This window comes from Alligator mississippiensis, chromosome 15 (genome assembly GCF_030867095.1).
Source record: "Alligator mississippiensis isolate rAllMis1 chromosome 15, rAllMis1, whole genome shotgun sequence".
NCBI lineage: Eukaryota > Metazoa > Chordata > Crocodylia > Alligatoridae > Alligator > Alligator mississippiensis.
This window is the reverse complement of record NC_081838.1, coordinates 9,915,501-9,941,833: the sequence shown is the minus strand read 5'-3', so window position 1 is coordinate 9,941,833 and position 26,333 is coordinate 9,915,501. Positions and strand designations below refer to the sequence as shown.

General features: G+C 52.0%; 1 protein-coding gene across 2 annotated transcripts; it reads left to right on the top strand.

Annotated features, from left to right (window-relative positions):
• Positions 1–1,597: 1,597 nt before the first annotated feature.
• On the top strand, positions 1,598–26,060 carry FAIM2 (Fas apoptotic inhibitory molecule 2). 2 transcript variants are annotated; one of them, XM_019481103.2, is made up of 12 exons: positions 1,598–1,855; positions 5,691–5,871; positions 11,576–11,679; positions 12,264–12,328; positions 12,930–12,983; positions 15,514–15,564; positions 16,055–16,094; positions 17,248–17,285; positions 18,973–19,060; positions 19,632–19,727; positions 20,652–20,705; positions 24,212–26,060. In XM_019481103.2, exons 1-12 carry the CDS (start codon positions 1,841–1,843, stop codon positions 24,359–24,361), a joined length of 936 nt encoding a protein of 311 aa, XP_019336648.1. In that variant the 5' UTR covers positions 1,598–1,840; the 3' UTR covers positions 24,362–26,060. The 2 variants fall into 2 exon arrangements, with proteins under 2 accessions (XP_019336648.1, XP_059574014.1); XM_059718031.1 differs by lacking the exons at positions 1,598–1,855; positions 5,691–5,871 and adding an exon at positions 10,043–10,118.
• Positions 26,061–26,333: the final 273 nt, after the last annotated feature.

Sequence of the window (26,333 nt, the reverse complement as noted above, 5' to 3'; positions counted from 1 at the left end):
AGGGATCATGGCCATGATACCCAGGGTCTGGGGGCGCGCGAAACCCTTGGGGCCGGAGGATCACCGCAGGGGCAATCTCCCCGCTCTGTGCCTGATATTTCTCCTAATAAGGCTTATTTTGTCTCTGATCCAGCTGCCCATATGTCCCTGACCCCGGGGTGCCACTCCTAGATAATTCAGACAGCCCTGCAATCGTTTCCTCTGATGACATGACTGCTGGTTGCTTAAGTACCACGGAGAGGGGTTCCTCCTTTGCGTCTGAGGAAGTCCTGACTAAAGAGTAGGAAAATACTCACCGTATCTACTCACCTAAATGTCTTTGCCTGAGGGTTTCTTTTCAGGTTTCCAGGAGTCTGTCTTTGCTCAGAGCATTCCCTATTCCGCCTCATCTTCCTGGTGACATGAGTGAGCGTCAGGCTCCTGTGATTGTCCCCAGCTTTCCAGCAGGGTCACAGTCAAGCTGAGATCCTTCCTTGGTGGCCAGGCAGGGGTTTTCATCCGACCGGCCCCCTGTCCTTTCAAAACCTGCGTCTGCTGCTGGGAGAAAAGCAAGCACACACACCGGTCTCCAACGCTTTGCTTTATGATGCCATAGGACCAAAACCATTCAGACTGTCGGCTTGTCTGTGCAACTGGGTGTCCCAGAGGGTCGTAGGAGACTGGCTAATACTGAGTGTCTTTATGTGACGAGGGGAGCAGTGCACCTCATCCGCTGAAGTCCCAGATCCAAACCTCCTCTTCGTCCTGTCTCGTGCCCGCCCCACTCCGATATTTGGCACAAAATCCTGTCCTGTACGGTAGACTCTTCACATGGAGCAGCCCCCTGGATTGCGCCTTCCCTCGCTCAGCAAACAGTGCCTCTCCAGGCTCTGAAGTCACATCTGGGATACAGTTTTGTGGGGGGGGGAAGCTGCAGACTATCCAGAATAGAAAATGAGGGTTGGGAGGGATGTCAGGAGGTCACATCTAGTCCAGCCCTCTGCTCAAAGCAGGTCCCCCCCCCACAGCTATATCACCCCGAGGCTGTGTTGTTCCTTGTTGCCCTCCAGGGTATTGATCACATTAATGATATAACTGGCATCACAGCGGGCCATAGAGCTGGTGCCAGTTGGGTCTAGCATGGGTCTAGCAATGGGACCTGGCAGGGCTGGGGCAGAGAGAGGCCTCTGACCCCTCCAGACCGTGCGGTCCCCACTCCCCGGAGCTAGGATGGCACCGCGCTGTCGGGCATCCTCAGGGACCTTCTTTTCCTCTCCAGCCGAGAGCAGCGCCCGCGATAAGCTGCTAGAGGCTGATCTCTCCATTGCTTGGCTGCAGGGCAGACGCATGCTGCACGTATGACCCTGGGGAGCTCATAACCCCCGGGGCTGCGGGAGGCTCTGGTGTGTGACCTAGCAGGGATCAATGCTGTGCGAAAGCAGCATCCAAGCTCCCTCGGCCCCCTTCCTTCCTCCCACTGCATCTTCCCTTCTCTCTGCAATTCAGCCCGGTTCTGGCATTTGCTGGGCTTTTCTTCTGGCATGTGACTCCGCATCTCCCTTCCTCCACCCCCCCTAAGCAAAGCTGCAATGCCACCCCTCACCCCCCCTTTCATCCTCTCCCCCTTTTCCCAGCTTCCCCTGTCCTGCGGGCTGGCAATGGTACAGTCCTCTTTCCAGCCGGCTGGCAGCTCAGTGGATGTTGCTAGAATGTAAAAGCATCAGCGGAGGCTGCAGCGACTGCATCCAGCCACTCTACGACCAGGCAGACACCAACCAGGCGTGACAGGCGCTGCCTCTCTGCACCCCGGCCAGCGCTCACCCCTGCGCAGCCCAGGAGTCTGCGTCACAAGCAAGGCACCATGACTCAGGGGAAGGTAGGTTGGGACCCCAAATGCCAGGCTGATGTTTCTAACCCTCCCCTTTCCTTGGCCCAGTTTTGCTGGGGAAGGGGAGCAATATCGAAGCATTGCAACGTGGCAGAGAGATGGGCATCTCTACACTGCCTGGCTGCCTGACACGGGTATCCGAGGGGGTTCGGCAGGGAAACGCCAGGGAGATTTGCATCATCCTGGGGTGGTCGTTTTGGTGCAGACCCCCATCCATGCCGGATGGATCCGTCGCTGCTATTTGATTATTCTTTTCCTGTCATCAGCATCTTGGCCAAGAAGGAGAGGGTATCTGAATCTTTCACCCCCGCCCCTCTGGCTCTGAATTTTTCTCTTCCCCCGCGAGATGCCATGGTAACACAGCATCCATCAGTTGCCAATAGTGGGTGTTTCCCCCATCCTCCCTGCTCCCCATCCCGGATGAGTTTGGGCTGCGGTATTCTCCAGCTGAATTCTGTTTTCAAGGGTTTCCAGAGCCTTGCACAGGCACGATGCGCTGTAACTGTAACGGCCAAGTCCACGGCTGCTCGGACGCAGACAATTGCCAGACACCGTGTTATCCCTGGGCTGGTTACATAAGCCCGGTACGTCATCAGACTGACCAGAGCTAGGATAAAGCAAGTTATTTATCCCTGTTCCGGCTGCTATATGCTTCTGCAAGGGTGGTCCTTCATAGGAAGGGGCTGAGACATGGCTGGTATTGCAGTGGGTAACACTCGTGGAGCATGGTGGGGAATCTGTGTGGGAGAGGATTGATACCAGGCTCTGTTTCCTGTTTCCTCTTGCCCCAGAGACCGTTGTGTCATTCCATTCACCAACCATTTTGCAAGGACTTTTCCTTCAATCGTCACCTTCAGCCTCCTTCTCCTCTGTGGACTGAGGTCATTTTTCCCCTGACATATGTGGCATTGATGCAATGTCTGGGATTCAGCAATAGCAGACACAGGCCACGTATGGTGGGTTTTGCTTAGCTACTGATTGGCCTGCATTCGTTAAATCAGCCAGTGATGGACCGCTAGTGGTCTCACCTAGCAAATGATGGTTGTTCGCTGAGGCCAAGGGGCCTGTGGTTGGTCGCAGGCCAAATGAGCGGCAGGTTGAATTGGCACCATCAGCAATGGGTTCATATTGGTGTGTTTATTTGGCCCCTTTGGAGTTAACTGGTGTGAATTTTGAAGGCAGCCATAATAATATGTGGCTGGGCCAAAGAACGGGGTGGTTTAAACTGGGAGGGCTCCATTCATACCTGCTTTGCCCTTTATGGGTGTGTTATCGGTGTGTGTGTAGGTACAGGTACGTCTCCGGTTTCTTTGCAGTTTGGTAGTGTTTGTGAACTCCTTTTGCTCTCTTGCACGGCTGCTGTAACACTGCTCTCATAATACCTAGATCTTACCTAGCACTTTCCATTCATAGATCTCTGTCATGTTGCGGTGGGAAAGACATTATGTGCGGTCAGATTCTGCACAGGTTTCCTTCCTGCCTGTGGCAGCCTCTTCAGGGCCGCCGGGCGCTTTCAGCTGCAGTGGCATAAAAACAGGATGAAGCTAATGGTGTCACTCGAGTGACAGCACAGATGATCCCCGTGGCCCGTTTTAGTTCTCCACTTGTCGTTCTGCTTATTTTCTTTTCAGTTTGGCCTGATGGGCCACTTTTCTAGCCTTTAGTCTGGGTGCAGCTGTATTGAGTTTAAAGCAAAAAACAAGGTGTTGTTGCTGGAGTGTCTGCAATGGGATCAGGTTTGGATCAGGTTGCAAGGAAGGATTCATTCCATCAATTAACATGAAGTAATATCCTGTGCAATCCTGGCTCTCGGGGGGGGGAGGTTTGGTGGTGGTAGAGTGGCTACGGTATCTTGCTGCAGCTGCAGAGGCACGAGGGGGTTCACGCTCTCCTCCAAAAGTTGATCCAGCTGTAAGTGGTGTCTGGGAATCGAGAAGCAGCAGGACACGATGGCGACTACATTGCTTCCTTGTGTGGCATTGCCTGCAGAAACTGTGCTAGCTAGGTCTTTTGGGGGCCTGGGGGATGGCAAGGACAAGATGAGAACCATTCGACTCACCTGTATTGTACTTGGTGGGCATCAAAATAGACGTGGGTGCCTGTAGGTGATTTTGTTTCCCCCTGCTCATGTCCGTGAAGAAAACAATGATGCAGCTACTTCTGTTACACGCTGTCATCTTAGCCTTAACACTAAGTAATATAAAGCAGCAAGAAGCAGGAAGGTCTGCATCAGTTGTTTCCCAGGGACTTGAGAGGGAGGAATCAAATCTCTTCGGTGCCCACATCCACTTGGACACCTGCTAACTGGAATAGGATCTGTCCATTTGGGTCAACTTTTAATTTATTTTGGTTGGGGAAGAGGTTTTTTTGTGGATCCTCTTGCAGGCCTGGCCCTGTTTGGAAATGGCTTGGGGGTGCTCTGGACCATGGAAAGGTGCTTGGTACAGCAAGATGCTGGGGGATTTTCAAGGTAGGCACCTAAGATTTAGATGCTTTTTAAGAAGGAAGCGAGGGGAAAATCCTCTCCGTTTGTTACACAAGTGCAGGTTTCATCTGCCTGCATCCATCCCAGGGTAAGCATCTGCTAAAGGCCAACCAGTTATTTCCTGCTGAGCCTCCAGGTGTGTGTTATATCAGGATAGCTATGCATCTGTCCCTTCTTGATCCTGGTTTAACATGAATGGACTAGATGTGACCTCCTGAGGTCCCTTCCAACCCTAATTTTCCATGATTCTATGAATCAAGATTGCAGCAGGGTGGGAGTGAGTCCATTTGTGCCTTGAGTGGAGGATGATGCTCATATGCCTTGCATAAAAGCCTATGCCTTACATCTGGTCTGAATAGCCCACTGGGTAGCCCAGGATCCTCCACTGGTTTTAGACCCTGTCTGAGATCATCATTATATAGCAAACTTCCAGTGTCTGCCTTCACCTCCTACTCTGATTTGTGCCCAAGTGCACACAGGACGTGGATGCTTGATATGGGAATTGCAAGCTGGTATCCTGTGGCCTGCACGAGGCAGGGGATCTGAATGAAGGGACACAGCGCTTGCTCCCGGCTGTGCTTGTTTGCCAGCAAAACACTTGTCAAAATGCATCTGTCCTGGTCCCATTTGAGAGCAGGACTCATTGGGGAGAGGGGTTCTCTAAAGCAGTGTTTCCCCACCTTTTCCAGCCCAAGCCACACTTACGTTCATAAACATTTTCCACGGTACACCTGTTAAGGCATCCCCCATCCTCATACGTATGGCAGCTCGTTGTAGCTCATTGCCGTGGCAAAATTCAGCGGCATGCCTGTTCGTTTCTGACGGCACGCTTTTGTGCCGTGGCACGCTGGTTGGGAACCACTGCTCTCAGGTCTCGATGCTTCATAGTAGGGACACTACTTGAGATCTTCCTTCAAATTCTGCCTTCAAGTCTGATGGCATGGGATAACACCCAATGGTCAGATTTATGAAGGTGTTTTGGCGGTGAAGATGGAGACAGGTGGGTTACATGTCGAATTCCCCTGGCTTTGGCAGCAGTGAGGCGCTTAGGAGCATTTGAATATCCCAGGAGTCCAGGCTGGCTGCTTTAACCCACTAGACCCCACTCCAGAGACAGGACAGAGCCAAGTAAAAGCAGTGAGGGGGTCTGCAGGGAACAAAGTAATGCTCACTCCACTCAGCTGCAGGTCAACGGGTGCCTCTCCATAGACTCCAGGCAGTGCTGGAGCAGGCCCAGTCTGGGGGTGACTTGGCATCTGTGACCTGCCGGCAGCAGGATGGGTCTCGCCTCCTGTCCGTGTGCTCTGGGTGTGTAACCTCGCTCTCTCTGCCACGCAGCTCTCCGTGAACAACAAGCCTCCCAACTCCAATGGGCAAGAAGACAAGAGGGACAACGCGGTGGCCCCCTCGGCACCCCCCAGCTACGAGGAGGCAACGTCAGGGGAAGGAATGAAAGCGGGGGCCTTCCCCACTCCGCCGTCAGTGCCGCTCCATCCCAGCTGGGCCTACGTGGACCCAAGTGAGTTCTCCCTCCCCTTGCATTGCTGTGAGATCCTGGATGCTGACTTAGTGTCTTGTATACATTAAAGTGCAGAGACATGGCCAGGGACATGGAACAAGTTGGTGGCGGAGCCAGGAGTCCTGGGGCATCCATCCTACACGAGCAAACATAGTTCCCACTCCCTCCCACAGCCAGGGCTAGAATAGCACCCCTAGACCCATAGAGACCCTATTTCTTTTCACAGCTGGGTCCTGTCTTCCCTGCTGTAATCAGAGCCTATCCCACTCCCTCCCGTATTGGGGAACAGGACCCAGGACTCCTGGCTGCCAGTCTCTTGCACTAACCACTAGCACATACAGCCTCCCAGTGCTGGGGATAGTACCGAAGTATCCTGATTCATAGTAATACTCCCTTTAGCTTCTACTCCTCTCTTCACCACTTGAAGTGACACCACTGAGATATCTGCCAACATTGTGCATCTGTGCAAGGTTTGAACTCAGACTATCTCTAGGGTTAAAATGCCCCCCAGCTGGGCATGATTGCTAAATTTACCCCCGCTGGCTCTTGGGCCACAGCTGATTCCTAAGCAAACAAATGGCTTTTCTCTCCCTGGATACCCTGTGCAGCCTCCATGTGGGCCTGGCAGAGGGAACAAAGGTCTGACTATGAGCTGGCCCCTGACTCAGGGAAAATGCTGCAAGCAGGGAGCATTCAGGATCCAGCCAAGCCCTGGGGAGGATGGGCAGGGGCTCTGCAGTGCCCGCTCCTTGTTCCACTGGGCTTGCTAGAAAGGGTCCCATGGGGCTTCTTTAGCCTGATTCCTCCAGGCAGCTGGGAAGATGGGCAGGGAGCCCATGGCTGCAGAGATGGAGAGAGACTGTGCAGAAGGGAAAGGGAAATGGATAGCAGCTGAGCTATGCCTACTAGGATGCAAAGGAGGAGGGCAGTAAATGTGTGTGCACGTGCACGTGTGTATAGCAGGCATTCTCAGCCTGGTGCTCGCAAGCACCATAGTGCTTTCCTGGTTGGATTAAGTGCTCTCTAACAGGTCCAAAAACAGTGCTCGAAAGCACTAGCAATCACGCCAAGAATCACACCGAAAGGTATAATTGATGATGAGCTGACACTGAGATCTAGTGATTTTTCTTTTAATGCTCCATGAAAAAAAACTAAGCCAGCGCAGTGCTCAGTAATGAAAAAAGGTTGAGAGCCCCTGGCATATATACATGCATCGCTGCTGTTTCTGTGTGTATATGTGTGTGTGCATGTATAAATGTATACACATGCACGGCTGCTGTTTGTGTGTGCGTGCGGGTGCGCGTATATACATGCATCGCTGCTGTTCCTGTGAGTGTGTGGGAGTATGCATCTCGCTGCCTTGTGCATCATGACTGGGTATGTGTCTGTGTGCATGCATTATTTCTGTGTGCGGGAGAGAGACCATTTGTGCGTATGCTGCATTCCCTTCTTAGGTGGAATCGCAATTGCTCAACTGTGTCCCGTTCACCTCTCTGCTCCCAGCCAGGGCTAGGTGCTCTCCTTTCACCTTGAGCAACAGGGGCACAAGGGTTCGTTCTCTGAGCAGAAGGACTATGGAGCTGCAAGTTTCCACGTGGATGCTGTGTGCAACATGACATCACCTCTGTGTGCTGTGGTTTTGTGTTATATTGCATACAGAGATCCAGCTTGGCCACCCCTCCCCCCCCTTTCTGGCTTGTCTGATTTTAATGACCAGATTGGTGCACATAATAGTGAGAGAAAGAGAGAGAGAGTGTGTATGTGTGTCTGTGTGTGTGTGTGGGCAGGTTCTTGCATCCTGTAACTACAGCCCTGGGGCTTCAATGACTCTGGAGGTCTGCCCATGGGGACTGCTGGCTGCAGAGAGGCTTGGAGCTAGTCATGAGATGTTTGCGTCAAGCTCCCTTAGGACCCTTAGACCCTGCCTGAATCTCCTGCCTTGGTGCTTGCGTCCCGAGCAGAGGTGATCAATATACAAGGTGATGGATTGAGGCATACGGGATGCACTGAAGCCTTGCAGTTTATGATATCGAGGTTCGCTGATAACGGCTGCCTGTGACGGCAAAGGGATGTTGCAACTCCGGTTTCCCCTCCTGCAGCCGTGGTCCCGGTTCGGTGGATTTTTGCATTGATCCCTTGCCTGCCCCAGCAGCTCCTGACTCAGGGCCCCCAGAGCTCCTGTTTCATGTCCATCTCCTCTTTCTCTGGTGTCAGCCTCTGCAGCCTCAGCACAGCTGGGCAGTGCGTGTACCATCCCACTGGGCTGTGTGCATGGCGGTTGGGTAGTGCACAAAATATCTTGAGGCAGAAAGAGGAGGGGTTGGCTTTTCCGTGGCAAGCCACACTCCCTGCCCACCCGTGGACAGGGCAGGGGAAGGCATTTATCTGATTACATACAGGCCAGAACCTGATGCCTGTACTCAGCAAACTTCTGGTGGAGTTGAGCAAGAGGGATGTTCGTGGGCATTGCAAGGGAAGAAGTGAATGGTTCCTGAATGTAAAATGAGGACGTTCCTTAGGCTCAGCTCCTCAGAGATATTTTGGCCCCGAACTGGCGTGGGTTTCAGAGGGTTGGCTCCATCCAAAAGGCAACTCAATACAGCTTAGGGCCTGTCTCTACCATGTCAGCAGCAGGGCTGGTGGAGCATTGGGCTGAACAGGACCTGCCCACCTAAGTCCAAAGCTGAAACTGCACCCGTGAGAGTGCTCCACACTCACCCTGAGGGCCTAGTCTTGACCCTTTGGCCTCTTGGCATTTACGTGCCTGAATTCCCATCAGCTTCAAGTGAGGGTTTAATTGCTTAGTGGTTCCTGGATGGGGATCTTTGTGCTCCAGCTCTCTGCCTGTAAAATGGAGACGGTTGCTGAGAGTGTTGGGAAAAGAAATACACCAAAGACAGCCAGGCATTCAGATAGCCTGATAACAGGGGCTGTATAAATACCACTGGGAGGTGAGGGTGTCAACGCAGGTGAGAGGGAATCTGGCAGCCACGTTAATAGTTGTGTTGGGTATTTGACCGGTCAAATAAAGTTCAGGCAGTTGACTAGTCAAATATTGGTCCAAAATTGTAAAAGAAATTGCCAAAAGGTCCATATAATACACAGAAAAATCACACCTTTTTCATTAAGAAATGTGTCAAAAACAATAAAAAAGCATATTTCTGTCAAAAAATTACAAAAAAAGTAAGGTTTGAGGGGGTTTTTTTGGTAAAGTTGCTAAAATCTTTGACTGGGCAAAAAATATGTAGTCAATTGACAATATTTGACTGGCCAGTTTGATCTTGCCAACCCGAGTTAGTAGTGATTCAGAAGGGGAAGAGGCTTGGGATGACATAGCACCTAATACCGTGTGCTGATGGGACAGTTGCTATTCTGGCCAATGGCCTGGGATGCTTCAGAGGAACAGGTGTGTCTGCTGGAGCTGGGATGGGCGGATGGCAAAGACTCAGGTCCTGTGTGGCATGGAGGAGGGCATGCGCTGTGCTGCAGGTTTAGGGCTGCAGAGCTCCCTGGTTAAACCCGCGCCTGACTTTGCGGGGGGTGTGATGACATTGAGTTACATTTGATAGCCGAGGCAGACACGGAGACGTGGCATGCTGGAGGGCGAGGGTTGCATTGCACTGGACTGTACACGTGTCAGAGAACCTCCCTAGGAGCACAGCAGAGGAGGTCTCGGTGCAGAAGATTGCAGCAGCGGAGGCCTTGATCTGGATTGAAAACTCCTGGGTTCAATTCCTGGCTCTGCTGCCTGTTCCCAGCATGACTGCGAACAAGACCTCTGCTTCGGTTCCCTCATTTGTAAAGCCTCATTAATGACACTGTTGAGGTGGAATGGAGCCCGTCATTGTTAAAGGCATGGAGGTTTTTGTGTGTGTAAAGGGCCAGAGAGCTCAAAGTGGCATCAGTAGCTTGGTAAACCTTTCTTGCCATCATCTGCCTTCTGTATTTCACTAGTAAGACCCTGTAACAGAAAGCCCCAGGCATCTCTGCTACTTAAAGAGGAAAAGCAGCCCAGCCAGGGAGCTCTGCAGGCAGGCAGGGGGCAGGGCAACTGGCTAATAGGATGATTAGCCAGCACCTGCAGGTGGTCAGATGCCCAGATTCAGGCAGGGCCAGAGGAGCATATAAACTCAGGGGTGGAGCTACTAGGGTAGTCTTTCCCTGGCTGCTACCAGGGAAGGAGTGCTTGTCTAGGATGCTGGGTTGGTGTGGGTTTATACTCTTGCAGGGGTGGAAGGCTGCTACATGTTGGTATTTATGTTATAGCTCTGGGGCTTGTGTTTCTGTTGTGTTAACTGGTAGGTTGTGAATGAGGCTATAGGGGCAGTGTCTAGAGGGGGGCACTTGATTGCCTTGAACCCTGCCAGGGGCAGACTCGGGGCTTAAACACTTATTGAGTGGAGGGAGGCATCTGAGAGGGGTGCAGCTATAGAGGGTCCCAGGTCCCAGCATGCAGGGACTAGGGGCTTGGTGCCTAGAAAGAACAAGGGAAGCCAGTACCTCGAAGCCAGGTCCTATTCAGTGGGCCTAAGCTAGAAGCCCTAGCTATGTTATAAGAGGCTGAGGCTGCAAGAAAAAGAATATACTGGTAATGCCTGCAAGGCTTTGGGTGTGGTAAAGTGGGTTATGCAATTAGTCCATAAGGTTTTGGGTGCCCAGCTGACCACAGTGGACTATAGAGGCCCAGCCAGGTCTGTAGGTACCCTCTCTTGTGAATTAATTTATAATCCATCAAGGTGTGGAAGGTGAGATGGGCAGGACATGGTTGCACGGCCACCCTTGCGACCCTGACTTGTTCACATCCTTACTGGGATATGTCAACTGCTTGGTCTCTATCATCAGTGCCATGCACTTTTTATTGACTGCTTTGCATATTTGTATGGCAAGCTGGTGTCCAGTGTGCTCATGTGCTCTGTTGCTGCTGTGATGGGGACAAAAGATACAGCGGAGACCTTTACTATTCCCCTTCATTTTTGTGTCCGATGCAAAATTTCCCACCTACTCAAGCTGGATCTTGTGAGGCTGCTGTAGGCAGCTGCCCATCTGCCTGATTCAGCTCTGGGTTTACATTCCAGTACAGGGCTTGGATTCCCCAGATGCTAGTCGTCACGCAAATAGCCTTGTGACTAATGGCCACGTGCTGCTGCAGTTCACGTACTCGGCACTGATGTGGCCACAGGGAGGGTCTTCTGATTGCACGAAAGGTGGAAGATGTCTAGGGGCAGTGGGTCAGAGTTGAGATGAGTATTGGCTTTCTGCATGTTTGTGAGCTGTCTGGTTCCCTTTCAAACCAAACTGCTAAGACCTGGGTCTATGTATTGAGTTATCCTGGGCTAAAAGGGGCTGAGGATTTACTGCCTAGCATCTTTCCTTTGGCCCTGAGCTGTGTCTCGGGCCAGGGGGACATTCATGCAAACTTTATGCACAGGCAGGATCTGGAGGCAGCAGTTCATGTCCCATCAGAGCAACAGGGAACAGCTTTTGCTATGCTTGGCTGCTTTGGAAGATCTGGGACTCAGGAGTGGGAAGCAAGCAGGTGTATCCTGGAGGAAGTGCCTCCCTGGGCTTGTGATGTAATATTGATGGGAGACCTTGACCTTTTGACTCAATGCAGGCCTTCTGCCAACCGGCTTTAGAAACCCCCGAGTGCATGTTGGGGAGCAGGGCTGGGAGCTGATATGTCCTCCGTTCACACCCTTTTCAGGTACCAGCCCAAGCTATGGCAGTGGAGGGTACCCAGGGGACACGGAGATGCTCACCACCTTCAGCTGGGATGACAGGAACGTGCGCAGAGTGTTCATCAGAAAGGTAATGTCCTGGATGGCGTCTCGGACATCCTCCGAGATGCTCCCACCAGTTAATGGGTCCCTGGGTGAAGAGGGGCTGGAGAAGGAAGGGAGAGTGCAGCTCTGTAGATATAGCCAGGCATGGCCCTTGAAAACGCCAGGCTAGGGAGACGCAGTTACTGACACATCTCGGCCCTGCTGCTAACCTGGTTTGGGGCATGCTGGGATCTGCATCTGAGCTGCCCAGCTTCGACCATGTCCGCTGACAGCTGAGCCTAAGCCCAGAGGGATACAGAAAGGAAGTGCTAGCACAGTCGTACCAGGTCCTGAGACTTGGAGCAGGTGCCCTTATGTCATACTAGGGCAGTGCAGGCTTCCCAAGCCCAGTTCCCATCTGACATAAGCCAGTGTTGTGCCACTGAAGCAAGCGGGCCAAATTCCTAGCCAGGGTAAATCCTTGCCACTCCATTACACCAGCAGAGAGGATTTGTACACCAGCAGAGGATCTGGCCTCGTCCCTGTGGGAGGAGTGTGCATGGGGGCAGAGTTTCCTGCCTATGGACTGCCTGACCCACACAAATCGGATGTGCTGGCTTATTGTTTCAGGTTTATGCCATTCTCATGGTCCAGCTGCTGGTCACGGTCAACATTGTGGCTTTCTTCACCTTCTGGTAGGTGCCTGGCTTAACAACAGTCCTCAGCTTTGGCGTCGTGCTTCTCCTGGGTTCTTGGTCACCTGGGCAAGTGGTTCACTTTCTTGTGGGTAGCAGTCGCCCAGAGACCTGTTTATCTTACCAAAGGAATCTGAGTACGTTTCCATTGGGTGGGTGCTGTCACTGATACCGGGACAGCTTGTAGGCGATGTGCATTCAAGGAAGTGAGTACCTTCGCTCAAGTAGCCATCGCTTTGGAGCTCAGATAACTTACGGCTTCAGATGCATGGAGTTCAAATTACCTCTGGGATGAATAATGAATCTCTGTGGCTTGAACTGCAACCGCGAAATCCCTTGGCTTAGATGCCAAAAGCTGCTTCCCTTTGCTGAACATGGTTTCCTGATCATTTACTTTGGGGTGGGTACAGCCGGCACTTGTAGAAACATGTTATTTTATAATTAACATGAAGAATTAGGGAGCTGTGAGTACAGGCCATGAATCAGATGGCTTTCTCACAGGCGTATGGAGGGGTGCGGTTACAGCAGCAGCCTGGAAGTAAAGATGCGAGCCCTGTATACTTTCAATGATTCTCACATCCCTTTCCTTTCTCACCCGCAGCGATCCAGTCAAAGATTACATCCAGACCCACCCAGCTTGGTACTGGGCCTCCTAGTGAGTATCCAGTGGCTTTCTTTCCTACCTGTAACAGCTCAGAAGGGGCTGAATGGGGCCAGCCAGTGCAACTACCAACCCAGAGAATCCCCCAAATCACTGTCAAACCCCTGCACACCACTACAAAGCACGGACCCACACACCAGGCCCATCCTGTAACACACCAGGCCCATCCTGTAGGTCAAAACAGGGGAGACGAGAGTGCTGCCACTACAGCAACAGGACACAAGGATCGTAGGAAAGTAGGGCTGGAAGGGACCTTGCACACATGGGGGACATGGGTTGGGGGAGATTTCTGTGCTGAAGGTGGGATGCTGGGTGCGGGGCTGGAGCCACTGCCCGGCAGTGGTGGTGGCAGCAGCATGGAGTTGTGCCCCTGCACTGTCCATACTTAAGTGTCACTTTATGCTCAAAGTCATCTAGTCCAGCCTCCTGCTCAAAGCAGAATTGTCCCTAACTAAACCACCCCAGCAAAGTGTTGCTCTACCCTGCTCTTGAAAACTTCCAAAGATGGAGATGCCACAACTGCTCTAGGTAGCTTGACCACCCTTGTACTCAAAGTTTCCCCCTCCTCTCCAACCTAAACTTGCTGTCCTGCAGCTTGAGGCCATTGGTTCCTAGTCCTATCCCTTATGGCCACGGAGAAAAGCCTATCTCCACCCTGTCTGTAATAGCCCTTCAAGTGTTTGGAGACTGTTATCAAATTTTCTCTTCTCCAGCCTAAATAACTGGTTCTTTCAGCCTTTTCTCGTATGTGTTGCCTCCCAGGCCCCTAATAATGTTTTTTTTGAGCCCTGCACTGGACTCTTCCCAAACTGTTTGCAACCTTCTTAAAGTGTGGGGCCCAAAAATGGATAGAGTACTCCAGATGAGGCCTAGTGGTTAGTAGATACTTGGAGGAAGACTAATTATCGCCCATACTACTGAGGAAGGCAAAACCACTTGCAGTCCATGCCAACCTGACATGGAGGAAATGGTTGAATTTATCCAGAGGCAATCCCCTGCCCCCCAGGCCAGCCTACTGGATCTGAACCACTGCCCCAAACAGAAGCTGTGCAGGTAAAAAGCTGTAGCTGTGCAGGGGATGCTGCCGTGTGATGTTAGCTAGAGGTGTCCTGCTGCAGTCAGATGGAGGTAATAAAAGCACTGTGTGCTGTCAAATGTGGTCCTGTGCATGGTAAGCAAAGCCCTGTTGAGAAACCTCCGGACAAACAGTTTTGAAATCATGTCTTCTCACCTGCTGAACTCGGGAGAAGTCAGAGCAGAGAGGGTTTGGGAGATATCACCAAGGCAGGACTTGGGTCCCAAAGCCATCCCACTGTGCTAGGGAGCACCAGGCTTGCTACCAGGCCATGCCTCTGGCAGCATAGCTGGCTCCTTGGCACTGCTGCACTGAACTCCTGCTCTCAGCTGTGTGGGGTAAACTGATGTAGTGCCATTGAAACCAAGGGGGCTGCTGGGAGCTGCACTTGCTAGGGTCTTTCCTCCTGTCTCAACAGCCATTGGAGAATCCATGGTGAAAACCATAATCTTGGTAGACCCAAGGCAGCTCAGACTGGATGTAGCTGCCATGATCTGAGTCACAGAGAAAACTGCTAATGCATGCTTGCCAGACTGGACCTCTGACCCCACCCACCAGGCATGCTAGCCCACTTCCAGGTCTGAATAAATGCCAAGAACATCTTTTTATAGCTGTGCCCCACTGTTAAGGTATTTGCTGCTGCAGCATTTCCAATGGGATTATGGTTTGCATCCTTGCCTATGATTAAACTGGCAGGGCATGAGACATAAGTGACAGTGAAGAAGATGCTCCAAACCTGTTTCTAATGAGTTCATACCCAAGGTACAGATTGTATTCTGGCCCTGAGTGAGGGACCATGGCTTGTATAACTTTGGAGGCAGACTGAAAATAGCAGTAGAGGAGGCTGGTATCTGAGGTGCAGGAGGGGACAAGTTTGTTTTCCTCCATGGGCATTAAACTTTGTAGATTTGAAAGGCAGCATTGCCTTTCTGTAGATCTGGACAGATGTTGTTGTCCCGGCCAGATCCTTGCTTTCTCACCTGTGTCCCTCTCGAGGCAGGTCCCCATCATGCTCTTTCATTTCTTTCCAACTCTTTGTGTCTCCTTTTTTTACTTTCTGTTAGGAAGGAAACCTGTTTCACCCCAGACGGTATCCTGTTGCAGGCTGCATTTGAGAGATGTGTTCCTGGATCATTGGCCGGCTGGCTTTCCCTTCCTCTCTCTCATTTTACACCCATCCCTCTTTCCTGCCTTCCTGTCTTTATCTCTTCACCCATCTATCCATTATGTCTCTACCTATCATTCTTCCCACCCCCCCGTGTCCATCTTGCAGGGGGCTCTGAGCAGGTTCTGCGGTTCATCACAGAAAATACAGGAGTAAAATCCTTAGCTGAAAAGAAGTCCTTCCTTTCCCATGTCAAACATCTCTCTCAATGCCAGGGGCTTTCCTTCCTAACCTTCCCTCTGCTTCTCTCTCTCTTTCTTTACTTTTTCTTTTCTTTCTTGCAGTGCTGTGTTCTTCGTGACGTACATGATTCTGGCTTGCTGCTCTGGACCTAGGTAAAATAACTTCTTTCTGAATTGCACAGCACAATGAAATGGCCTGTGGGTGCTCTCCTGGCCTGTCCCAAATCCAGGGTCTCTGCATGCCGCACCAAATCAAACATAAACTGAGGCTGTCTCTGCCAGCAGAGGTAACCCAGATGCTGCAGTATGTCGCAGAGGGGTTGAAGTCGTGTTCTGGTCTGTTTTGTAGCGTGAATGCAGTGGTGCATCTCCCAGGGGATACCGTTGTGTGCTGGTGCTGAGAATGATTGTGTGGGGCTACATGGTGCATTTGCAAGTTGCAGTGAAGCGGAGAAAAACCTCCTGTGTGGTATCTACATAACTTTAGGTGCTCTTTAGAATTAACATATCGCTGCCTCCCTGCCCTATTCTGCACAGATCATTAGGTCTATTACCCCCATTATGCAACACGCGATGCAGCCCCTTTTCGGTGATTCTGCTCTTGGGTAGAAGTGCTGATTGGCCCTCTGTGCTTTGCTTTCAGGAGGTATTTCCCATGGAATCTGATCCTCTTGAGTATCTTTGTAAGTATTGCCACTGACTGGTGACTGCCTTTCACGGATCTGATTGATGTTGAGGCCAGCAGGCACCACTGCAAGCCCTTGGTCTGACCTCCTGCGTAACACGGGCAATTTCTTCCAGTAATTGCACTGCGTTGAAGCCAAGAACTTTGACTGAGCTGGCATTAGATAAGGAGAGGGTGATGGCAGTGCTCTACTGAGCACTGGCTGAGGAATTGCAAACAGGTGGAGGGAATATACTTGGCCTTAAGGGTTGGGAAATGACCTCATTTTAAACCCTTTGAATGGGGGCAGAAACCATGTACAAAGAATATCTACTGGGGTGATTTCCCTGCGCTTGAGCTTGCATTTGTCAGCTGAACATGGTCTAACATGGATGCCTGCCTCTTCATGAGCTGTGCACTTGGGCATGGGAAGCCAGTGCACCTTTTATACAATTGATCCCTCTGAGCCTAGAAGCCCCATCAGGTTGGAGCAGGGGTGGGCAAAATTAAGCCCGCGGGCTGGATGCAGCCCACCAGACCATTCTATCCGTGGCGCCCCTAAAAAATTTGGAAAATTAATATACATCTGCCCCTGGCTGCCTGTCATGTGGCCCTCAATGGCTTGCCAAAACTCAGTAAGTGGCCCTCCGCCCAATATAATTGCCCTCCCCTGGGTTAGAGCCATTGGGGCCATCAGCGTCTTCAGCCAAGAGCAATGTGGCTCTGATCACATCTGGCCACTTCTAGCTCCCCAGCTTGAGCACCTGGGTATCCAGATCCAGCTGGGTACAGTGAGGCTGGACTGTGGGACAAGCCTTGAAGCTAAGAAGGCATTTTACTTCCTCAGGCACTGCAGCCTTCAGATGTCTAGCATTTGAGGGGCTAGATGCAGGAAAGTGTGAGTGAACCTGTGGGCAGACCATCTATGTCAGCAACACCCTTAGGCCTCCAAAAAGGATCCACCTACCCCCCCCCCCCCCGGTGCCATCTTTGGCCAACATGATGGCCATCTCCAAAATGGGAAGGAGTGGGAGGTCATCAGCAATGCTCCTTCTGCTCCCCCCTCCATGCAGGGTGACTGTGTGACACCTCTAGGGTAGCTGTGGGATTGTTCTTGGAGGAGCCGAGTGCATGTCCCACCCAGCAGTGACTGTTTCTTTTTTCCCCACCAGACGCTCTCCATGTCCTATCTCACTGGGATGCTCTCCAGGTAGGTCAATCAAATCGGTCTCGGACATCTTTTTCTTTCCCCTCCCTGTTGCAGCCACTCCCAGCCAGAAGTGCCGCATGGAGCAGGACAGCAGCGCTGGCTCTGCAAAATCTGGGCTTTTTCAGGAGGGAGCTACTAAAGCGAATGGGGCACAGGCAGTGTCTGTCTTTGCTGGCTTCCACACACTCCAGCCTCTCCCAGCAGGAACAGCTGTAGGGAACAGGGGCCTCAGGGAGGTTTCCATGTGCTCCTACCCCATCTTTCCCAGCTGGAGGTGCTGTAGGGTGCGATGCAGGAACACTGCCCTCAAACGAGGAATTCTTGTCATGGCCCAGAGCTGATATAACTCACTTTTTGTGTTTTTTGCTATTGCAATTCACTCCCAAGATCTTCCCCAACTTGCATGGGTCTCTGGTGATCGGGCGAGTGTGCCAGTGGCTGGTAGCACTTGGGTGCTGGGGGCAAGGAATGCGGTGGGTGCAGTAACGGTGAGATAATGCCGAGGATCTCAGAAGGAGCAGCAGAGACCAGTAAGATGCGTCGGCCCACGCTTTCTCTGACGTAACTCGACTGCAATCAATAGAGAAGGAGCAGCTGCACGTTATGCCCGTAGCCTTGGACTCTGAGCCATCCTTCCTCCTCCCTGGTTGGTGCTGAGTCCTAGCTCTCCCCAGAAAGGAATTCAGCTGTCATCACCTGCAGCACCCAGGATGGGCCCTGGTGATGAAACCACTCCCCTCTAGCCTTACACTCCTAAATTCCAGGCCTAAGGCTGTATGCCAGGGGTGAGCAATTATTTGGGCTAGAGGGCTACTTAAGGAATTTCAGTGAGCTGCTTGGAGGTAGGATCAATTCCCCATCTGGCCTGTGAGCTACCACCAGGATCTGGAGGAGGGAAGGCTGCACTGCATGCTGCTCTGCCAGGCCAGACCATGCAGCATATGGAGTCTTCTGCACCCCTGCATCCCCCCCACTTCCCATTGGCACTATATAGTCCTGGCATTGGAGCTGCCACAGCTGAACCTGTACAAGACCAAGCGTGATGCAGTGCACCAAGTAGCCAACTCGCCCACCTGCCTGCCAAGATATGCTCCTGCTGCACCAGGAAAGCTGGGTGGCTGCCCTGGGCTGAGCACTGCCCTGGGCTGAGCACTGCCCTGCAGTCAGCATGGAGTGGCACTGCTGTGGCAAGGGCTCATTGCAGCGGGCAAGCAGGTCAGCTACTTGGTGCACTTCTGTTGGTAGCCACGGCACCAGCAGGAAGCCAGGTGGAGGAGGATGGATGCAGAGGAGCCTGTGTGCCTGGCCCTGGCTGTAGCAGAACAGAGGCATGGGGCGCAGATGGTGGTGGTGGCTGGCAGGCAGGATAGGATCAATGAGTGGGCCAGATATGGCCTGTGCGCCATATTTTGCCCACCCCTGCTATATGCCCTGCCAGGTGTCCTCTTCTGCCTGAAGCAGGACACTCATTCTTGTCTTTTCTGTGTCTTATCCATCTGGCCACTCTTGGGGCAAGTGCAGATGGTCACAACCCCCAGCTCTTTCATCTGCCCCTATTACTTATGCACCCACCTGCCAAGGCCCTGATACTGGGACTGTCTCTCCCTCTACCTGATTCTCTTTCCCACACTCTGATTACTGGGCTCTTACTAGGAATTTGGGGGGTTTTTTTATGCAACTTTTGCAGCTATTACGACACCAAGTCAGTCCTCTTGTGCCTGGGAATCACAGCCCTGGTGTGCCTCTCTGTCACCATCTTCAGCTTCCAGACCAAGGTGGGATGATCTGAGCTAGTCCCTCTCCAAGGGGCAGATTATGGGGGAGAGGGTCTCGATGGGGGAAGAGAAGCACAGGTCTGTCCACAAAGAGGGGACCTAGGAGAGCAGGACATGCAGCGCAGTGGATGAACTTGGATGGGTAGGGGGTTGGCTAATGGCAGTGGGATGGCGGCAAGGGGGTATCTGTACGACAGATGGGGCTGGGTGTATGGGTATGAAAGTACTGCATTTGGGGTACAGCTGGGATGTACAGGGGAAGGTATGAATTTAGGTTATAAGGGGTGCTGGGGTCACAGGGTTTGGGGTACAAGGAGTAATGAAATGTAAGATTTGGGGCACCAGTGGGTGTGGCAAGGTCTGGGATATGAGGATTGGGATACAAGGGCTGGATCACATTGTTTGGGGTGTAGGCAGGGTATGATGCATTCTGGGGTATTGGGCTTAGGATATAGGGGGCAAGGGCTTTGGGGTGCAGGCAAGGCTTGGGGGCCTGGTGCCTGTACCCCTCCCTACCACAACAGCATGCGCCCTGCTCTCAGCCAGTGAAACTAATATCTCTCTCCCCCAGTTTGACTTCACCTCCTGCCAGGGCGTCCTCTTCGTGATGCTGATGGTGCTGTTCTTCGGTGGAATCATCATGGCCGTGATTCTCCCCTTCCAATACGTGAGCGGCCTCTCTTTTTTTTTCTCCGCACTTCTGTACACTCCCTTCCTTGCTCTTGCTGAAGCAATCGGGGGTGGGGAGGAGGGGGTAGTTTCCCTGCTGTCCTGTGGCACTTCCAGCTTCCTTATTCAACCTCTGCTTAGCAATGTGGGAGTTTCATCTTCTCATCTGCCTTCCTGCTCTATTCATCTCTCTCACACCCTAGTGCTCTCCTGAGCCCTCGCTGATCTATTGCTGTCTCCCTGCCCTGCCCTACCTCTACCAGAGCATGAGTCTTGGTTTCCTTCCTGCTTGAGATCTGGGGATGGAAATGCCTGCTGTGGGGAAACAATAGGCTTCCTTGTTCTGTCTGCAGATCCTCGCTCCTATTCCAGACCCGTGACTGGGTGCACGGCCTCTGCCTCCCGCAAACCTAATCCCCAGCTTAAATGATGAGACAGGAAGCTGGTTCCAAGCAGTTAGTTCCCCTTGATCCACTCCCCTAGGGTGGGAGAGACCAGGACGGGGACAGAGCCGGTCAGAAGTGACCCTTTACAATGACAGGAGTTGCTTTAATCATTCCCAATAGCAGCAGTTTTCAACCTCTTCTTTTTCATTTGTGACCCCCTAAAAAAAAAAAATTTGGCATGGAGGTATAGACCCCTTTGAATTGTAAATGTGGGCGTTCACATAGTCTTGATTGACCATAGTCATCTTTTCACGGATCCCTTAGACATAGTCTGTGGACCTCCAGGGGTCCACAGGTTAAACCAGTGTGGTAGAGGGTCTTCAATAGGGTCCAGCCAATTACTGGTTCCCCAGTGTCATTCCATCTATATATTTGGGCTCTTCTGGTCACGTGGGAACAAGTGAGAAGGAGATCTGCCTCACCTGCAGTCTTATTTCCTCCCTGAAACTGAGCGGTGCCTTGTCTATTTTCCATAGGTCCCCTGGCTCCATGCTGTGTATGCGGTACTGGGTGCAATCCTCTTTACCATGGTAAGTGGCGCTCGGCTCCAAGGGATGAGAAGTCGAATGCAGTGAAGAAGAACAAACCATTGGGGCCCTGAAACACCAGGCACCTATGTTAGGCAGGGTCATACTTCAAATAGGTCTGGCCCTACTTTCCCCTCTGGACCCCTTCCTGTCCAGATGTGGGTTGTGAGTTGCAATCAGTGTGACCACCTCCGCGCAGCCCCTAGTACGTGATGAACACGGCAAAGTTTTGGTGTGATGGACAAATGCTAGAATAAGACCGACTTGTTGTGGAACAGCAAAGGGCATTGGGAAGAGAGTTCAGTGGAATAGTTAGTGCCCTTGAGCACAACTAAAGTGTGCTAGCAGGGGGGGTGTGTGTGTGTGATAGGACATCAAACCTGGCAGAAAAGTCAGAATTGAAGCTGAGAGGTGAGTGAGGAGTCCAGGGTTGTCTTGTCGCTCAAGCATAACCCTGTTCCTGCCATCAGAATGGGTACCTGAAAGACCTGGTGGGGGCTGCGGCTGAGCTGGGAGACTGGTGAGATCCAGACTGGGTAGTGGGGGTGTACCATGCGTAGGAGAAATGCAGAGCCATGTGTAAAGCCCAGGGCCAGAAGAGCAGGCAGAGAACAGGCTGTAAATTCAGTGCAAATTGGCATGAACGTGATGGTGCTGCCAGGCTGGTTTTCATTGGGGTCCTGCTTGCTATGTGCAACATAAGGGTGTCTCTGCAGAGAGCGTGGGGGAGTCGCCTCTGCTGGGGGGGATCAGGATGACGGTGGCCTTGGGGTGAGGCGGTACCATCTGGACTCACTGAATCACAATAGCAGTTGAGCAATATATTTAATAGCTAGTAATTAGCTGGGATGAAATAGTTGGGGACAGTTCTGCTTTGAGCAGAAGGTTGGACTAGGTGGCCTCCTGAAATCTCTTCCAACCCTTATTTGCTATTACATTAAAGTCAATGGCAAGAGCTTGGGCATTTTAGCTGTGATTCATGTTTCATGATTGTCTTTTAAAATATGTAGGCTAAGGAGCTTATAATTAGCCCATAAACTTCCATAGTCAGACTCTAGCAGCTCCATTTGTATATGCCCAGGTTCATTTATACAGGCTCGGGATTTGTCTAATCAAGGTCACTTATGGTGATGATTTTTTTTTTTTTTTTTTTTTTTTTTTTTTTTTTTTATTACGGGAGGATGAGATAGGCCCTGCTGTGCTAGGCGCTGCACACAAGCCTGCTCAGTCTTGGAGATCTTGGTCTCGCTCAACTGTGTCCAGTTTTTGGGCTCTCCAGTACAGAAAGGATGTGGGCAAGCTGGAGAGGGTCCAGTGGAGGGCAACAAAAATGGTTAGGGGGCTGGGGCACATGTTTGGTAAAGAGAGGCTGAGGGAAATGGGCTTATTTAGTCTGGAGAAGAGACAACTGTGGGGTTGGGTTTTAATAGCAGCGTTCAACTCCCTGAAGGGTGGCTCCAAAGAGGATGGAGCTGGGCTGTTCTCAGTAGTGGCAGACGACAGAACAAGCAGCAATTAGGAAAAACTTTCTCCCTAGGAGGAAAGTAAAGCACTGGAACGGGTTACCCAGAGAGGTGGTGACATCTCCATCCTTGGAGGTTTTTAAGACCCAATAGACAAAGCTTTGGCTGGGATGATGTAGTTGGGACTGGTCCTGCTTTGAGCAGGGGGTTGTGGACTAGATGTGACCTCCTGAGGTCCCTTCCCACCTTCGTGTTGTATGATTTTTAACTCGCTTTCAGCAAGCAGTAAGATCTTGGATGGCATCAGACAAAGTTAGCACATGCCTCTCTCTCTCTGTGCTCCTGGAACTGAGCTGCGGGGGTAGAAGAGCGGCAAAGGGACTTTCCTTGGGCTACTAGGTGGAGCAGGCAAGGGACAGAAGGGGAAAGCAGATGCAGGGACGAGAAGCCGGGAATAGAGCCCAGGCGCTCTGGTTCCCTAGCCAGCGTGCTGTTTGTTAGCCCCCACTCCCTGTCTATGGGGGAGCCGCGCTGTGGTTTGCTGGCTTTGTTCACAGGGTATGTCTACCCTGCAAACAGGGCTGTGACTGGCAGGGCACAAGTCTGCCCTTGACCCTGATGGCAGCTGCTGCTATCTCTACTGCCACTGGTATGTAAGTAGGGCTGTAACTCTGGCTAAAGGCTACATACAAGACAGCTGGGTTTGCTGTAATGGGGCATTATCTCCTCAAGGGACGTGGTGCTTGGAACCTGCAAAACCTGAATGGAGAAAGCCCTGCAAAAAAACACTGCTTAGAGAATTAACCTGTGGGGGCAACCCCTGGGCTTCCAGAGGAGGGTAGGGAGAGGGGCTTAGCTCCTTGAGACAGGGGTCGAAGCAGGGTTGGTGTCTATCTGCTGTAGCGAGGCCAGCTGGATGCCAAAGGCAGGAGACTGTAGCTCATGGAAACCTTTCAGGGCTGCATCCTGATCCTGGGCAAGTTTGCATAGCCAGTCCTGCTCCCCCATTCTGTGCAGTACTTCCTGGGAGAGGAAAGGCAAAGGTCTCCCAGCAGGCACCCTAAAATCCCTTATGCCTACATAGCCATCCGCATCCCCTGATCTGCACGGGGACGTCTGAGCCAGAGAGCCCTGGGAGAGGTTGTAGCTGTCTAATGGCAGAGGAGTAAACCTTCCTGGGCATGAGCTGCTGAAGGTGATGCACTGGGGCTGACTGGCTCTGGGCTGGGAGGCTGCCCAGGCAGGGTACACAGGCTGGTGGCAATGAGCTGCCCTGCGGAGGGGTGAGGGGAACAGGGTCATTAGATAAACCTGGGCCTGATGAGAAGAGCTGGGATAAAATTTAGCAACTATCTGACAGTCAGGATGGGCTTAGGGACAGGGTAGCTTAATGACTGAATACCTAACAGAGAAGCTGGGGATTTTGGAGTGAGCCAGCAGGCTTCCCTGATTTAACTCCCCTGTACTACCCTGATGCCCCATTGCCTACCCAACCCTTTCCTCTGCCCTCATGGCCATTGCTCCATGCTCACCCTACCTGCTGCTGGTACCTGACTCTATAAAAAGGCTGTTTTGAAGCAGGGTGAAAATGGGTACAGAGCTTTCAGCAAGCAGTGAGATCTTGGATGGGATTGACATGCACCGCTTTCTTCGTGTGCTCCTGGAACTGAGCTGCAGGGGTAGAGGAGAGGCAGGGATTGCTTGCAGGCTTGGCCTGCCCCCATGAGCAGTACGGGGAGATGTTTTGTTAACAGACTGTCCCTGGGTGACCACCCATGTCTCCCACCACCCTGGGAGAAACCCAATGTGCTGTGGGGTAATGGTTGTTAGCTCTGGTACAGCTAGACTCCAGGTTGCCCGAGACCCGGGATAAACGTTTTGTAGCGTTCCTGTGCGATGTTAAGCAGCAGCTGCATTTTTTAAGCAGGGTGGAAATGAAAGCCATCCTCACAACTAGCATTTGGGACTTTTTTTTAGAGAGAAACAGCCCCTTGTCCAAGCTGCATCCTTTCTGATCTTCTCTGCACATCTTCTCCCCTTCCCCAGTTCCTGGCATTTGACACGCAGATGCTGATGGGGAACCGCCGGTATGCGCTGAGCCCGGAGGAGTACATCTTCGGTGCCCTCAACATCTACGTGGACATCATCTACATCTTCTCCTTCTTCCTGCAGTTCTTTGGCTCCAGTCAGGAGTGAGTGCAGCCAGGAGGCTCCTGCTGCCCCCTGACAACACACAAACATGTCAAAAGGAGAAAAAAAAAGAAAACAAAGAAAATAGAAAAAAATAACCAACCTTTTTGGCCCCTTAGGCTCCATTCCATCAACTGAGCACAGCGCCCTGGGTTCCTTCTGCAGCTTGTATATATGCTGTTAACCCTCTGTGACTTGGAAAGCAAACTGTGGCTTCAATGCTATGCCTCCCCTGTTTGTGCCCTGAAATCAAACTTGAGCTGGGGCTGTAGGAGTAGTAGGGCACTAGTCCAGGGTCTTGCTCTTCCAAAGGCAGCAGGCTTCCCCATCTGGATTTCAGTATGTCACTTGCTACTGAGAAGTTAACTCACTTGGAAAGGATGGGGGTTGAGAATGGGTCCCTAGCAGGGCAATCAGCTGGGGCAAAAAAGAGACTAGGTGAAGGGATCCTTGGATCTGAGGGATTTCAAGATGCCCTAAACACTCACCCTTGCTCCCTTCCTGTCTGCACCTGTGTACAGGATCACATGCCTTTAGCAGTAACTCAGCCCAAAAGAAAGTGATGCCTCTTTGGCAGGTTGAGGTGCAGGAGATGTACCTACTGGGTGCAAAGATGGTTGCTGTTCATCTGATGTAGCCCCATAAAAGACCTCATAAACAGTCTCCTGTGTCTCCCTTCCACATGATTCCCCATCTAAGGCTATACCCCAGGCCAGCTCTGTCTGATCACGGATGCCTCTGACCTATCCCCAGGGCAGGATTAGATTGGGGCTGTTTTAAGGCCTGAATTACTGATGTGGGAGTCAGGACCATATGGAGGGTGGAAAAGCCTGGCCCGGTATTGTTCAATGGGGAGAGGAAGGGTTGCGACAGGATCCTGACTTCATGGGAGGTGGGTCGTGGGAGAGGAGGATGAGGAGGTCCTGGGATGGAAAAGGTGGCCAGGGAGAAAACAGTGAGGCCAGACCCAGACCTACATGTCCATCATATGGGATCCAAGACCTTGGGCTATCTTCACCCATGGCATATACCTGGGTGAATGTTCCCAGCTTGGAAAAGTACAAAGGGTCTTGGACCACAGTGCAATATAGGCATGCCCCACGGGTGGCTTTCTGGGCAGCAGGTTGGACCTAGGGAGCTGGAGTAGTTGTCTTTGCTGTGCATGGAGAATGCTCTACCCCCACCTGTATGGGGTAGCTTGAATGCCACTGACCAAGCCTCCATGGCCCCCACTTCCATGTCTCCAACCCTACTCCTTTCTCCTCTTGGGTGCTCTGGCCTTTGAGTAAGGCAGAGGGGCAGCAGAAGGCCATTTCTGAGCTACTGAGACCGTGGGGAATGTTACAGCTCATAAATATTGGAGCCGTATTCATTTTGCATGACCCAGGAACTGCAGAGAGTGCCAAGAGCATGCTCCATAAAGCAGGATCTCCATGCGACAGCTGGGCCCCTGCTGTGTATGAATTTGCATCCAGCATGAAGAGCCGTGGATTCCTCTCCCTGCTCTTTGTTGTACCGCTGCCCGGGAATGCATGTGGTACCCCAGGAACAAGGTGGACCCCACAGCATGTTCCTCAGCCCACTGCTTGACCGTAGCAGCAAGGGCATCCCGAATGGAGGCTGGTGAAGTGTCAGATTTCAAGGAGGAGAAGGATTTGAGTTGCAACCAGACAGGACATCCCTTAATAAAAAAAACCAGTCCATATCACCAGCAAGGACTTTTTTTTTTCCCCCCCCCTAAAGGAGCTACTCAGCATTTTCTCTCCCATCGTTGCATCTTCAAGGGAATCCAGCCCAGGTTTTTAGAAGATCTGAGCTAAGCAAGGCCGATGCTTCAAGAAGTGCCCGAGATGTACACCTGTCCCTAAGGACCACTGCGGTGACACTGAGTAGATCCATCTGGAATGGGGCCCAGGTTTACAAAGCCTGCTAAGAGATGCAGAGCACTTCTCCTGACTCACCCTGGCAGCCAGGCCGG